At 37.3% G+C, this 14,003-nt stretch overlaps 2 protein-coding genes and 1 long non-coding RNA gene across 6 annotated transcripts in view; 2 read left to right on the forward strand and 1 right to left on the reverse strand.

The window, feature by feature from the left end:
* The first annotated feature begins 306 nt into the window (after positions 1-306).
* Positions 307-7,277, forward strand: tmem9b (TMEM9 domain family, member B). The gene is made up of 5 exons (XM_044350118.1): positions 307-548; positions 1,870-1,961; positions 2,066-2,174; positions 3,023-3,157; positions 5,933-7,277. Exons 1-5 carry the CDS (start codon positions 477-479, stop codon positions 6,086-6,088), a joined length of 564 nt encoding a protein of 187 aa, XP_044206053.1. The 5' UTR covers positions 307-476; the 3' UTR covers positions 6,089-7,277.
* A 1,761-nt stretch (positions 7,278-9,038) lies between these two features.
* Positions 9,039-14,003, forward strand: part of dennd2b (DENN domain containing 2B) — a 48,299-nt gene continuing 43,334 nt past the window's right edge. For 2 of the 4 annotated variants that reach the window (XM_044350129.1, XM_044350153.1), the window contains exon 1: positions 13,530-13,785. The gene's annotated coding sequence lies outside the window, so the exon portion shown is untranslated. Of the gene's footprint in view, positions 9,178-13,529; positions 13,786-14,003 lie in introns of those variants that run through there. The other 2 variants (XM_044350146.1, XM_044350138.1) reach the window with 2 other exon arrangements.
* Positions 9,189-11,185, reverse strand: LOC122981436. Its single transcript, XR_006403239.1, has 3 exons — positions 11,020-11,185; positions 10,067-10,136; positions 9,189-9,727 (listed from the first exon to the last, which is right to left on the reverse strand). It is a non-coding gene; the product is annotated as an uncharacterized LOC122981436 (long non-coding RNA).

The raw sequence follows: 14,003 nt of genomic DNA on the forward strand, positions 1-14,003 counted from the left end.
GTTTACCATGATGTAAACCAAAGGGTGAGTTCGTTATACTGTCTGAGGTACTATTTCGGGAATCGGTAGGGGCGGAGTGTAGCTACGCGTGTATGGGTTTACCAAATTTAACTAAAACTCATTAAAAGCAACTAATTCAGTTGTTCAACTGTACATCTTTTTTCCCGAGCTAGATTTGATGTGAAACCAAAAACCGGCCGCTAGATTGTAGGAATCTGATGTGTCACCGCCCGCCGGGACGTCACTATAATAATAATTGAGCGCATCCAACGGTCCAGTATGCGGAAACTGACCTTCATCTCCGGAAACTGCCAGTCAGCTGCTAGGAAGCTGAGGGTGTTTATCCCTGAGTTAGCTCGATGGCTAACGTCGTCAGTCATTAGGCTGTAGCTTCTTCACATCGCTGGCGCTGTTTGTGGAAACAGTTGAACGTTTTCTTTTATTTGGAAACTGAAGATCTGAGACACACTGAGAAGATGAAGTGTGCGTTTCTGCTCCAGGTTCTGGTGCTGGCGGGTTTTGTGCCGTTCATAGAAGTGACAGCGAAGGTGAGGCTAATGCTGGCTAGGTTAGCTCGGGTTAGAGAGATAGATTAAATCTCCTCACCCAAATCTATATAATCGATGTAATAAAGTGTGTTTCAATGAGCTAAAAGACAGTTTGAGGTTGTCTCGTGACGACCAGAGAGGAAAAGTCGCAGGTGACGTCACGCTATAATAAGGACATATGACCACAAACACTCAGTTTATAGATTTTATTAGGTGTAGTTGTCTAGATACAGTATCATATAACATTGAGCATTATAATCTTTATGAAGGGAGGATTTATTGCATGTGTAGCTGCTAGTAAATCACTAACCACTTAGTTTGCATGCAGTGCAGGTTATCTACGGGTCTTAAAGTCTTAAAAAGCAAAGATTTAGGATTCCCTTTAAAAAAAAATTAAAAAAAGGCCTCAGAAAGATTTTAAAGTCTTAAATTTCATTCACGAAGGTCTCAAATATTTTTTCCAGCCTGCCACAGGCATTAATGTTAGTTACAAAATGCTTTTTAATGTAATTTTAGCGAAACCTGGTGGTTAAAATCCCCGATTTTATTGTTCCAGACCTCTGACCTTAAATGAATTAGTTATCTTTTAATAGGTTTATATCCATCCATTCATCCATTCTTTATCTGCTGCTTATCCACATCCAGGTCATAATTATTGAGTCATTGGATACATTATTGGGAATGTTATATGTTGCCAGGAAGTAATGACAAAAATGTTAAATAAATGTAAATAAGCTGACATTTATTTCACATTGTGCTTGGTAAATAATTATAGGCTTTATAATCCCTAGTGGTTTTTATTGATATCTTTAATACTTTGAACATGAAACAGGTATCAAATTGAATTCTATGCGGTGTTAAAAATGTCTTAAAAAGTTCTTAAATTTAACTTGATGAAGCCTGCAGAAACCCTGGCAGTGTGATCTAATGACACAAAGGGTCAGATAAATTAGACAGATATATGTGCAACAGAATGTACAGACGACAACAGGATTAGGTTAGATTAAGATTAGATTAACATTATTATTATTATTATTATCATCCCAGAGAGAAACTGGTTTGCAGTGTGTGCACAAAATTTAACATGCATAATAAAAGAAACATACACACTAAGAAGACAGATATTATGGTACAATATGGCTGACAAAACAAAACAGGTTATAAATTGATGTATATTTGGTGGGAGACGTACATATTGCGGTGCTGGTGTTATGAAAGTGTGTTGTGTGTGTGTGAGAAAAGTGGGGTATATACGAAGAGGGAGAAGAAGAACAAAACAAATAAATGAAAATATATAATATGTATGAACGATCTCTTACAGAATTCCGAAGACATCCGCTGTAAATGCATCTGTCCACCATACAGAGACATCAAGGGTCAGATCTACAAAAATAATGTGTCTCTCAAAGACTGGTATGTAAAGTGTTGTTTCACTATGATTGCTCACTGCACACTTCCCTGAATGATATTAATTTCCTGCTTACTGGCTCACTAATGGGGTTCGTCTTCTTTTCCAGTAACTGTCTCCATGTAGTTGATCCAATGCCGGTTGATGGGAAAGATGTGGAGGCGTACTGTTTACGCTGCGAGTGTAAATATGAGGAGAGAAGCTCAGGGACCATTAAGGTAAGTTGATGATGAAGTAAGTGCTTCAAAGAGTGAGTGATTCATGGTTACTTTTCATTAATAACCAGGGCTGCAATTAATGATTGTTTTTGTGTATTAGTGCTGAAGCAATCAGTTGATGTTGATTAGAGGATTGACAGAGAAATTATCAGCCACTGCTTTGATTATCAGTTTATCATTAAAGTCATTTTTCAAGCAAAAATACAAAAACATTCCTTCGTTCCAGCCTCATAATTGTGAGGTCTTGCAGCATTTCCTCGTCATATATGTGATAGTTAACTGAAAATATTTTGGTTGTTATTTTAACAGAACAAGCAACCTGAAGATGCTCCCTTAGGCTTTAGGAGATTACGATAAGCATTTTTCAAAATTACAATTGATCAATTTCTTCAGAAATGAATTGTCCTATTAATTGATAATAAAAATTATTAATTGCTGCTTTATTTTCACGATCAAATAATCTGTCTATTTTTAGAGATAACTGGTCTATAAAATATCAGAGATTTAAAAAAAAAAACAAAAAAAAACAAGGTGAGGTTTTCAATTTTTTTGTTTTGTCAGAGAAATAATCCAAAATCCAAAGATCTTCAATTTTCCAAAGATATAAAACACAGCAAAGCATCTCACATCTCACGTTTGAGAAGCTGGACTGAGTGAATGTTTTGCATTTTTGCTTAATAAATAAATTAATCAATTCTGAAAATTGCTGTCAAAGAATCTTCTGGCAGTTGACTATTTGCTTATTGACTAACTGTTGCTGCACTACTTCACTACAATGTTTTCAATGTTTGGATTGCTTGTATGTTAAGGGGAAACCAAACTCACCTGTAATCCTTCCATATATTTAGTTCACCATCATCATGTACCTCTCCATTCTGGGCCTGCTGCTTCTCTACATGGTCTACCTGACTCTCCTAGAGCCCATGCTGAAGAGGCGTCTGTTTGGACACTCGCAGCTTATCCAAAGTGATGATGATGTTGGGGTATGTGCGACTCTTTATATCACATACTGTGTCAATAACCTCTCTTTGCATCGAACGTCACGTGTGATTAACACCATCTGGGTAAACTTTAACAAGTTTATGGGTCTCTGTGTTCATTTTCGAACCATTGTGGGAGGCGAGGGAATTGTATAGGTGGATTTATATTATGTCAGAAAGGCATCTAATGTCCAAATTACACTTAAAATGCAACACAGATCATTTCTTAGCCCCATCTGGTTCCACCTGAACAAATGCTGCAAGCAGTCTTGTGTGGTAAAACCACAATCTAAGCAAGAAGGAGTGATGTATATTTTTTAAAAAAAAGCTCCCTCGTTCTATATCAGATAGATTTTTATGTGTGGGAGGGCTCGCTGGATCACTGGAGAATCCATTAGAAACCACAATCACAGGCAACAGACTGCAGCAGGGAAGCTCTTAAACCAAAGTGTGTGTGTGATGCAGGCAGCTCGAAGCATTTTCTCTTCACAACACAATATGTTGACTTGCTTTCGGCATTAACTGGATCGTGAAACATTGTGAAAATAAGTTCCTTTTTTCAGGTTAAAGGGTTAAAAGGTACCTGGTTAATGCAGCTAGATTTCTACTGGGTTATTTATGTGAACATGGACGTGACAAAGACCACAGACAGGGAAAGCACTTTATGTCTCTGATAGTGGTACAGCGGGATTAAATCACTGTTTGTAGCTGTGTGTTGTTGTAGCCAAAGTACAAATCAAATAAAATGTGTTCTCTGATCTCCAATTGCACCTGCATTGTCACGAGTTCCACAAAAAAGAAGTTTATCTTTTTTAGAAAGCACTAAATTAATCACTTGGAGCAAACAGGTGTTTTAGAGTAATTTTACGATTACAGCAAATGCAAACTATTCTTCTTCTTCTAATTTCTGATGGTAATCTTGCTGTTTGCATAGTTGTAATTTTCCAGTTTCTAGCAATTTAAGCTAAACATATTGCCATTAAAATGGTCAAATGCATAAAAAGAGAAGTAAATTAGTTTGGTCTCCTTCGGTATGACACAGTGTTTTAGATATCGACTCCCCTTGTCCTTTGCCTGAGGGGAGAGGGGAAGTGCAGCTGCCTTGCTGAGCACTTTGTGTTTTCACTGGCAGAGTTCAGGGATGAGGAAGTCCTACATGAGAGGTTTCTCTAAAAGCTTTTTGCTGTAAAAAATGTGTCTAAACAGTCAGCACAGAATGTTTCACATGGTTGTTGTGAGTCATTTCTTACAAACCACTTAAGAGTTAGGAATGGAAAATGACAACAAAGTCAACAACCAGAAATTAGCTTAATGCAAGAAGTTGTTCTGGTAAATAAGCTCTTACTTGTAACTTTATAGAAGTTACTGTAGTTAACCTTTGTAGAGGTTACTGCTGTTTGTTTTCAATTAACGAAAGATATGTGATTAAGTTTCTGTTCCCTGTATTTAAAGCAGCAGAACAGAACATTTCTACTGCCAAGAGAAATGACAGTAATACTACAGTTATCTAATTGACCCAAAGTTCAGACTTAATATTTGTTGCACAGTAGCGTCCACTTAAATTGTCACTGGATCAGAACAAAGGAAGAGAGATTTGTAAGCACAGCTAATATAATCGGAAGTACTGCCGCTGCATTAATTATAGAGGAAATGGTGGGCTTGTAATGTTTAGTCAATCTTTGATCCAGAGAGGCTGTTAAGTAAAGACTAGAAAATGTTGGTCTACTTAACTCAACATGTTTGTCACAGATGCCAGTGGTGATCCTCTCGGTCCTTTATTGTTCTGAACTTTGTTTTATCATGTGGTTTTCTGATAATGACAGTAATAACAACCTTATTTTGTTGCCCTTAAAAAAACAAAAAAACAAGTTATAAAATGTTTAACAAAAACACAAAACCAGAAAATGGCCTGAATGAGAGCAAATTAAACACAACATCTTATTTTAGCAAATTACATTTAAAGTATGAATGAATTAAAAGCACAAAAAAGATTCAGAAGAAATAACAACTTATGAAAAGGCAAGTCTATGTTGTTTTAAAAGAGATTTGATGGGTGGAAGGTCAGAAATACACAACAAATACAGTCTCAAGATCCATTCTGAAATGTGCTCGTAACCATTGTCAGAAAGCTAAAACTGTGTTCATATACAATCTCCTTACACGGAGTCTCAGGCCCTAATCACACAGAGTGCGTTTTGCATGCCGCAAAACTCTGCCTTTTTTGTTGTAGCCTACAATTTAAAAAAAGAGCACTTTGCTGCGTCTTTTTTTACATTTTTGCTTGACAGTCCAGTCACCAGATCACCTGTCCTTAGCCTCATTGTTTTGCTGTGAAGTAAACTGACTCCAGTCCTGCGGTTTTCTGTTCAGATCATGATAACTATGGTTGGTAAAGTCATATAGCTCCAGGTATCCAGCAACAGCCACCACTAGTTTGTTCTCCATGATTGTTGTCTCCACTTCTTGTTGTCACCACCACAGAAGACCTGCCTTTCAATTCATCCGATTGGATAATGGGGAAAAAATGCAAATGACATCAGGCGTTTTTCCACTCTGAGTTGAAGTTTTTGCAACTCTAATTGTTTTGGACACCCTTGCAAAGCGTCACTCTTATTGAAAACAATTACAAAAAGGCATCGCAGGCTGCTAAAAAGCGCTCTGTCTGATCAAAGCCTTATAAGAGAGGCTTATTACTGACTGCTGTCAGATAAAACTATGTCAGACCTTCTCAGCTGATCATATTTTTTTTTCCTGTTTGTTTTCATTGTGTGTATTCAGGACCAGCAGCCTTTTGCCAACGCTCAAAACGTCCTGTCCCGTTCACACTCTCGACCCAACATGCTGAACAAAGTGGAGCACGCCCAGCAGCGCTGGAGGAGGCAGGTCCAGGAACAGAGGAAGTCTGTGTTTGACCGCCATGTTGTTCTCAGTTAAACTGCCCCGCAAGAAAGAGTTACAGGTGGAGCAAAACAACAAAAACACTGTGACAGAGCCCTCGATTTATATCTCTTCCTTTCTCTCATTTGTGGTTTGTATCTCATTAAGTGTGACTCTGTAGACCAGAAGTCCCTGGCAGACATTTAATCAAAGCTAGGAACTGTTGCATAGTCTACAGGCGGCACAGGAGATTACAGTGAATTCATTTTTGCACAATGTTGAATGAGAAGTCTTTAAAAGCATTTCCAGAAGTAGAATTTAATCTCTGCCTGCTGTCCAATTTGCAGAAGTGCCAAGTCACTGGAGAATTTGTAATGGAAATTTGATGGTAGAGACTAATAAATGCCAGATAAAAACTTTCCAAGTTCATGTTTCATAACATTCTCCATCTCTATAATCTTCTGGCCAACAGTATGAAGCTGACCAGTCTTACAATTTTACAAGCCAGCGTTTTCAGCATCAAACATGCAGATGTTTGTTGGTGACACTCCACATGGCTGGATAAATGGTCCATCCCACTTGACTGCAGTAATCATCAGTTAGCACATAGCTGGTGGGTATTTTCCACCTAACAACTAACATAATTTAGAACTACTGCTCTCACCTTCGATTTAAGGAAATCATGTAAAATAAAAATCATTCAGCTTTCTTTGAAAATGCATGTTTTATAATAAATCTTTTATAAATGTGTTTTCAATCCTCCATCCTTACCGTAACATTTACTTTCTGATAACTGGTGTGGGATCCATCATTTAATGCATTCAATGAAATTTGATATTTGAGAGTTGTTTCACTTGAACCTCGTTGCAGGTACTGATGCAATTTCTTGGTGATGTCATACAGTAGTAAACGTAGCTGTGCTATTGATCCTTAACTATTGAAGACATTTGAACTCAGTGCCCTCTTCAACTGCCTGAACAAATATAATATGTATTTCCTTTATGTTTGTAGCACGTCTGTGTGCTTGGTTTAACATCACTTCCTTTATCAAGGTCCTAAATAATATTTGTTGTCTAACAGGCAGCATTGAGTGGTGATTTTCTGAGTTACAAGAAGTTTTTTTTTTTTTGTGTATAGCTGGGCTGGAGTGGATGAAGAATCACAGCTGAGAGTCCTTTGAAAGTGTTCTTAACTATTGTATATGTGATACCTTTAACTTTGAAATAAATTTATGTAATATTTGTGATTCTTGCATTTGTATTGTATTGAAACTTCTTTGTGCTTTACATTAGCAGCAGGACAAAGCAGCAGTGCTCACCAGCAGTTAGTACATATAAACATACGGATTTAAAATGGTTACAATCATCAAGGATTAAATCACAAAAAAAGCCAAAAGGCAACAAACAGTATGACAATAACAACATAGTACAAATACAAACATGCCAACAATTATATACAGTATATTCAAATGTGAATTAACATGGTTTGTATCCTCTGAGCTCCCTTCGTTATGAATATTAGGTTATATATTACTGAGAAACCATCTTTTCAAGGCCACTTTGAATGTGTGCTCTGATATGATGAGTTTAGACTTGAAGGAAGGTTGTTCAATATTACAGCTGTGGAATAAAGGAATGTATTTCTACCCATCAAAGTCTTATCACCAAACAAATGTGTAATTTTTCAAATCAGTGGTGGAAGGTAACTAAGTACATTTACTCAAGTACTGTACTTAAGTACAATTTTGAGGTACTTACTGAGTATTTCAATTTGATGCTATTTTATACTTCCACTTCACTACATTTCAGAGGGAAAGATTGTACTTTCTACTCCTCTACATTTATTTGACAGTTTTAATTACTTTTCAGATGACACAATGGATTATATAACAAGCTATTAGAATACAATACATTGTAAAAGATGAATACAGTGGTTTCCAGCCTTTTTGGCTTTTGACGTCTTTCAAAAAGCAGTGTGTAGTCAGGTCACATTTCAGATGTCTATGAGTTATTAACAGATCCACCAAATAGTGATTGTCTCTCTCGAAACTTCACACATGGTTTCATTTCAATAAATATTCAAATGATCCAATATTTCTCCAAAAATCAAAGATTAGAGAGAAAGCCCAAAAACTGAAAACAGATTTGTGTCAGAGCTTTGTTTTTTTCCTTCTTTCCTCTCCTATTAATCATCTCACGACCCCTCAGATTTATCTGGTGACCCTTTGGAAGGGCCCGACCCCTGGGTTGGGAACCACTAGACTAAACTAGCTAAGTGTATATAAAGTAGTTGAAACTAGCTCCACCTCCAGCAGCTACAACAGTAACATGCTGCTTACACACTGATGCTTCAGTATTAATAATCTAATGATGTCATATATAAGACTATATCAGTCAGAGGGACAAAATTAGTATTTTAATACTTAAGGTACATTTTGCTGCTAATACATATGTACTTTTACTTTAGTAGGGTTTTTAATGCAGGACTTGCATTTGTAATAGAGTATTTTTACATTGCTGTATTGCTACTTTTACTCAAGTAAAGGGTCTGAATACTTCTTCCATCACTGCAAATCAACATAAAGTAAAAACTACTTGTGGCCTTTTTGAGGTAAAGTGAAGTATTGTGCGCTGATGCCTTTGTGGCTCAGAAAATCTCCCTTAATTGACCCTTTTGATCATTTTTTAACACTATGTTGGCAATAGTTTTCTGATCAATAAGTATTTCACACTGCTAAGGGAGAAATATTTTACAGTTTAATTTGGGTAAAAAAGGGTAAAACTACGATTAATTGAATGTATTAATTTCTAGCACATTCAAGAAGTAAGCCTCTAAAACATCTGGAAATGACCTATAAAACTCGTCGTTCACATCTGTTGGACCAAAACGCGACTAATTGAATCTGCAGGCTGTCTAAGACTATTTGATTCCCATTAAGTATCTTCTTTTCTTTTAGCCGAGTGATTTACATACCGCTGCGTCACCATTTCCTGTGCAGTCCACTTTTTTTCATGCAGTTATACTGAGGAGACTATTTTTCCACAGAAAAAGAAATCAGCTTTCAGGCTGCACAGACAGAAAAGCGACAGAGCCTCTGTTCAAGAATGGATCACTGAGAAAACACCTCAACAACACAGAAAAGGCAGGTAGGCTTTTGTTTAATCTCATTATATGTTGCAAATGTAGAAATCTAACGAAATCTGAACTTCTTTTTTTTCTTTACAGTAACTTACAGTATTTTCTGGCATGTGTGATAGATATGTTAATAAGTAAAGAAAATGTGCCTGTGTCTTCTATAGTCTGCTGTGTTGTTAACATGGTCAACATGGCAAAGGTTAAAGTTATTAACAGACACTGAGTTTGATCGATGTTGGTAAACTGTCAAGTCCACTGTTCTTTAAGGGAAAACTAGTCCCTCCAGGCTTTAGTGCTGCATTTGCAATATTCAGCCTACAGGGGGCGCCTCAGCCTTTGGATTTGTTCTGTTCTAATAATCAAAGTCTTTTTGCAATCTCCAAACATTTTTCATACACTCACCTTTGCTTACTTTTTTCCTGCTTATCCCAACAAGTTTTAGTTTTCTTTGGACATTTCACCAACCTTCTCTTACAACACAACACACTCACAGGTACAAGCTCCTGCGTATGAAACATTACACCGTAATTCAAGGTTTCTGAGTCCATGATGTTGTGGCTGCTGTGTGGTAACAAAACAAAAAACAAAAATGCCATGAGATAAAGGAATGTCCTTGTGCTAAACTTTGCTCAATTTGTCGCTGTTGTGCTGTCGATGCTGCAGTTATTCAAAGCTTAAAGCGTTTTAGTGACAGTAAGACAGTGTTTTACCTTTTAGACAAAACATTTCAGTTTGTTATTCATCAGTTAACAAAAGAATGAGTTGAATAGCTGCAGATTATTGTCTGTTAAAAGTAATCAGTTCATCATCTCAGTACTTTTCTTTCCTTACTGAGTGTTTGTGTATCACTCATTGAATTGATGATGTGTTATAGCAACAAAAACATGAAGGCATCCTCACCTCTGACACCATCAACACATTAAGGGAGTCATGATGTTGGTACCAGATTTCATAGGCAGCAAAATGGAGTCTGCATGAAAAAAACAACAACAGTCAAAACAGGTTTTTAAATGCGCCTAAGGCTGTAAACTCTTGAATGCATGAATAATCAAACAGCTCACATTCTTGAACAACAACAGAGTAGCTAAAGTAGCACAGTAAGAGTGATGTGCAGTCAAATATTTCAATAAAACTGAAGAGATAGTCGCACTATTTAAAATTCATTCTTTCCACAGAAGACACTTGCAGCTTATTTTCCTTTGCAGCTGCGACCTCTGCCAGACAAGTTGTGTCTTCTCAACCTGACTCCACTTAATCCTGAAGTTTAAGAGTTGCCTCAGGTCGCTTTCCGAAACCAGATACAGTGTTTATTGTACCAAACATATTTTTTATTACAAAATGGAGCAGATAACTGTGCAGTGACTTTGGCCTGTTGCTGTTCTCTTCTCATGTGTGTTCAGTATTTCCATACTCTACTCCACTTCCTCAGTCTTTGTGAAACGCAAAGGCTGACAGAAAGGATTAGAGGTGAATTTTTGGAGTGTAGGTGGCAAAAGCCCCACAGCTCTGTGGAATAATCCCCCTCGAACGTCTGAGGATTTTGGATTTACGGTGGATCCTAAACAAACACACATAAGGTTCAGTGATTTTATATCTGACAATAAATGTTCACTCCTTTGTGACTGCGGTTTTAGCTGGTGTATAATCATGAGAAGCCAAGCATAATGGAGAGTCCTGTAACAGCTGTAAGGATTTCATGTATTAACGCGTGTATATACATGGAGTGGACGCATGTTGTAGTTTGATTTGTTTAACTCTCCTGTGTCATGCGAGAAAAAGGAAGTGGCTTCTCATGAGAAATCCAGATGGCTCCGCTATCAATGGAACAATGAATTCCACGAGTTTAAGCTTACTTTTCTGGTAAAACATCCCACGAAAAAGCAGCGAGTGTCTCTCTCTTTTGTGTTCAGGCGGTGAGGATTCGCAGGAAGGTCGATCTTTACGAGACCTTGAAAGGTTTTGAGTCAGGCTCAGAGAGAAAAGTTGCACAGTGGCAGAGCTGTAGGCTTCCTGCTGACTTGATGCTACGAGCTGTGATGACGGATGTCTGGGTTTTGCGACTTCCTCTGTTCCCAAGTCTGGGGGATGATAAGACACCCCAAGAGACTGAATGGAGCAGGTTTTATGGATGGGTAGTGCTTCAACATTTGGTGTAAAGATGTTACATGTAGCAGCATTGAGAAATACCCATAAATGGCTGCAAGATGCATGTTCAGTTGTGTTAAGGTTTTGATATATTGTCAATAAAAAAAATTGAGCTCTTGAGGAGCTTGACAGTTCATTCTTGAACTTGGAAACCGCCGCCTAAACACCCTCCACTCGAGGTCCACTTATGAGCTCGTTCTGGAGCTTTTGAGTGTATCATACAGTCTTCATCAGTGGATAAAGTTTGTTCAGTTGTCATGGAGATTCCATTGCATTCCATTGCATGAAAAGGCTCAATCTTACTGATAAATCATATTAAAAAGAGACAGAAAATCCCTAATTTGTAAATCCCTTAAATTATGATTACCCCAGTAAATGAGATTATGGTGCATGTAACAGCAGAAGTTAAAAGATTAGCTGAAGACAAAATGAGCTCTTTATATAAGTATGTTTTGTTTATTTTCTGTACTGAACAGATACTGACCAGTGGACCACTGAGAAGCACGCAGTAGAAGTTTGAAATACTTGCTGTTGTCTGGTGTAATCTTTCTATGGAAATGCACAACATGAACTGGACTACATTAGCCGATATATAAAGATGTATTTTCATTTTTCAGAGCCACAGTGAGAGTTAAGAGGTTTCAGTTGGTTGGAGTTAACTCAAACTGAGGGGGGATATTACATTTTGGGCGAATATTGACATTTTTGTGGTCACCTTCACTTTGGTCCTTTTGATTCAGCCCCAAAGCAGCAACACTTGATGTCAAAAAAGTCCAAGCACATGCTATAGAATATGATTAGAGAGAAGTAGTGGTGGAATGTAACTAAATACTCCAGCATTGCACTTGAGTATTTGTACTTTACTTGTGTATTACAACTGTGTATTACTTTATATTTCTACTTCACTACATTTCAGAGACAAATACAACACTACTTTATCTGACAGCTGTAGGTATTACAGTATACAGTAAATATACAAAAACATCTGATCAGTGTCATATATAACAAAATGTTAAAGATTAAACTTCCTTCTTAACCAGCTGCAAACTTAAAATGTTGTTTAACCGTTAATGCACCAGAGATAATAATTCAATAATATAATATCTATAATAACATAATATAGCTAACAGCACTCATTCTTTTACATTATTACATCATCTTACAAATTGCTTGACAGTATGTAAAGTACTTCAAATTAGTTTCAACTGCCAGGATAATATAATACACTGTACCGTGTAGTCATATAACACTGATAAGGACCATGCTACTGCATAATGAGTATGTTTACTTTTAATACTTTAAGTACATTTTGATGATTATGTAAAGGAGCATCTTTAAATTACGGTATTACTAGCGCTACTGAAGTAAAGGATGAATACTTCTCTCTACATTTATCTTTACATTATTGTTATTGGTGCATGTGGAGGTGGAGCTAATTCTACTTTATAATTGGATTTTCATTGGATTTTCATTGGTCAGATCAATGTATTGGAGTAAAAAGTACAATATTTACCTCTGAAATGTGTACAAGAGTAAGTTGCACAAAATTGTAGTAAATGTAAGACAGACGGATAGATAGATAGATAGATAGATAGATAGAAACTTTATGGATCCCAAGGGAAATTTTGGCATCCAGTAGCTTATATGACACCTATAAAACACCAATGCACACAGGAATAAAAGAATAAAAACACAGCAGTGAAGCGATAGTCTAGCCAATGGAGGTAGTGCAAATACAAGATGATCATCAATAACAACAATAATAATAATAATTACTGTAAATAATATAAAATACAAACTGGAGATAAATATATAAACAAATACAAATCGTGTGTAAGCCTCACATATCCAGTAACAGACAGTCCAGCGGTCCCACTAATGTTAGATACATAATACTGTCAGCAACACTGGATTAAAACTAAATTCAGTGCTCTGCTCTGCTCGGTTACAACATTCATCTTCTGACAAATGAAAGACAGCTTTGTGTGTGTGGGTGAAATGTATTCAGACAATGTGTTGCAGCGCTGCCAACCCGGTTTGGTCCCATAAGCAGACCCCATTCAACTGGTGAATATTCATCCACACTCCTGAGCCCAGCATGACAATAAACAAGGGGGGGGGGGGGGAGAATAGGCTGAATGCCTGGTTGAGGAGGGCATGGGGCCAAATCCCGAGAAAAGCGGGGGGCAAACAACCCGTTTCCACGGCAACAAGTCCTGCCTCCCACCCCTGCAGGCGGCTGTGAGAGGGGAGGCAGGAGGCTTTTCTTTTTTTCTTTTTTTTTTTTTTTTTTTTTTTTTTTTTTTTTTGTCGGTTTTGGTTGGAAAGACATGAGTCGGAGTTTATTGAGGAGGGCAGGTATCCGGCAAAACCGGCCAAAGTTTTTCACCGCATAGACGAACGGGATTTGTGCGTCGCAAAGGGATTACAATCTCAAAATGTCAGCAGCGATGGATATGAGGAGAGATTTGGAGGTAAAAAAAAAAGCCGTCAGTTAGTTAGTTACTGAACACGACTTTTCAGCCGGATGGTTAAATGTTTACTTAGCGGTACAAACTACCGAAAAGATCTACAAAACTTGTGTAAAAAGGTGTTGTAAAAAAGTTTAAAGTGTAGTCCAAATCTCCATGTGACCATATTTGGTCATAGACATGTTAAACCATGAAGTGCAGAAGCTGGTTAAAAACACCAG

Source organism: Thunnus albacares, chromosome 1 (genome assembly GCF_914725855.1).
Source record: "Thunnus albacares chromosome 1, fThuAlb1.1, whole genome shotgun sequence".
NCBI lineage: Eukaryota > Metazoa > Chordata > Actinopteri > Scombriformes > Scombridae > Thunnus > Thunnus albacares.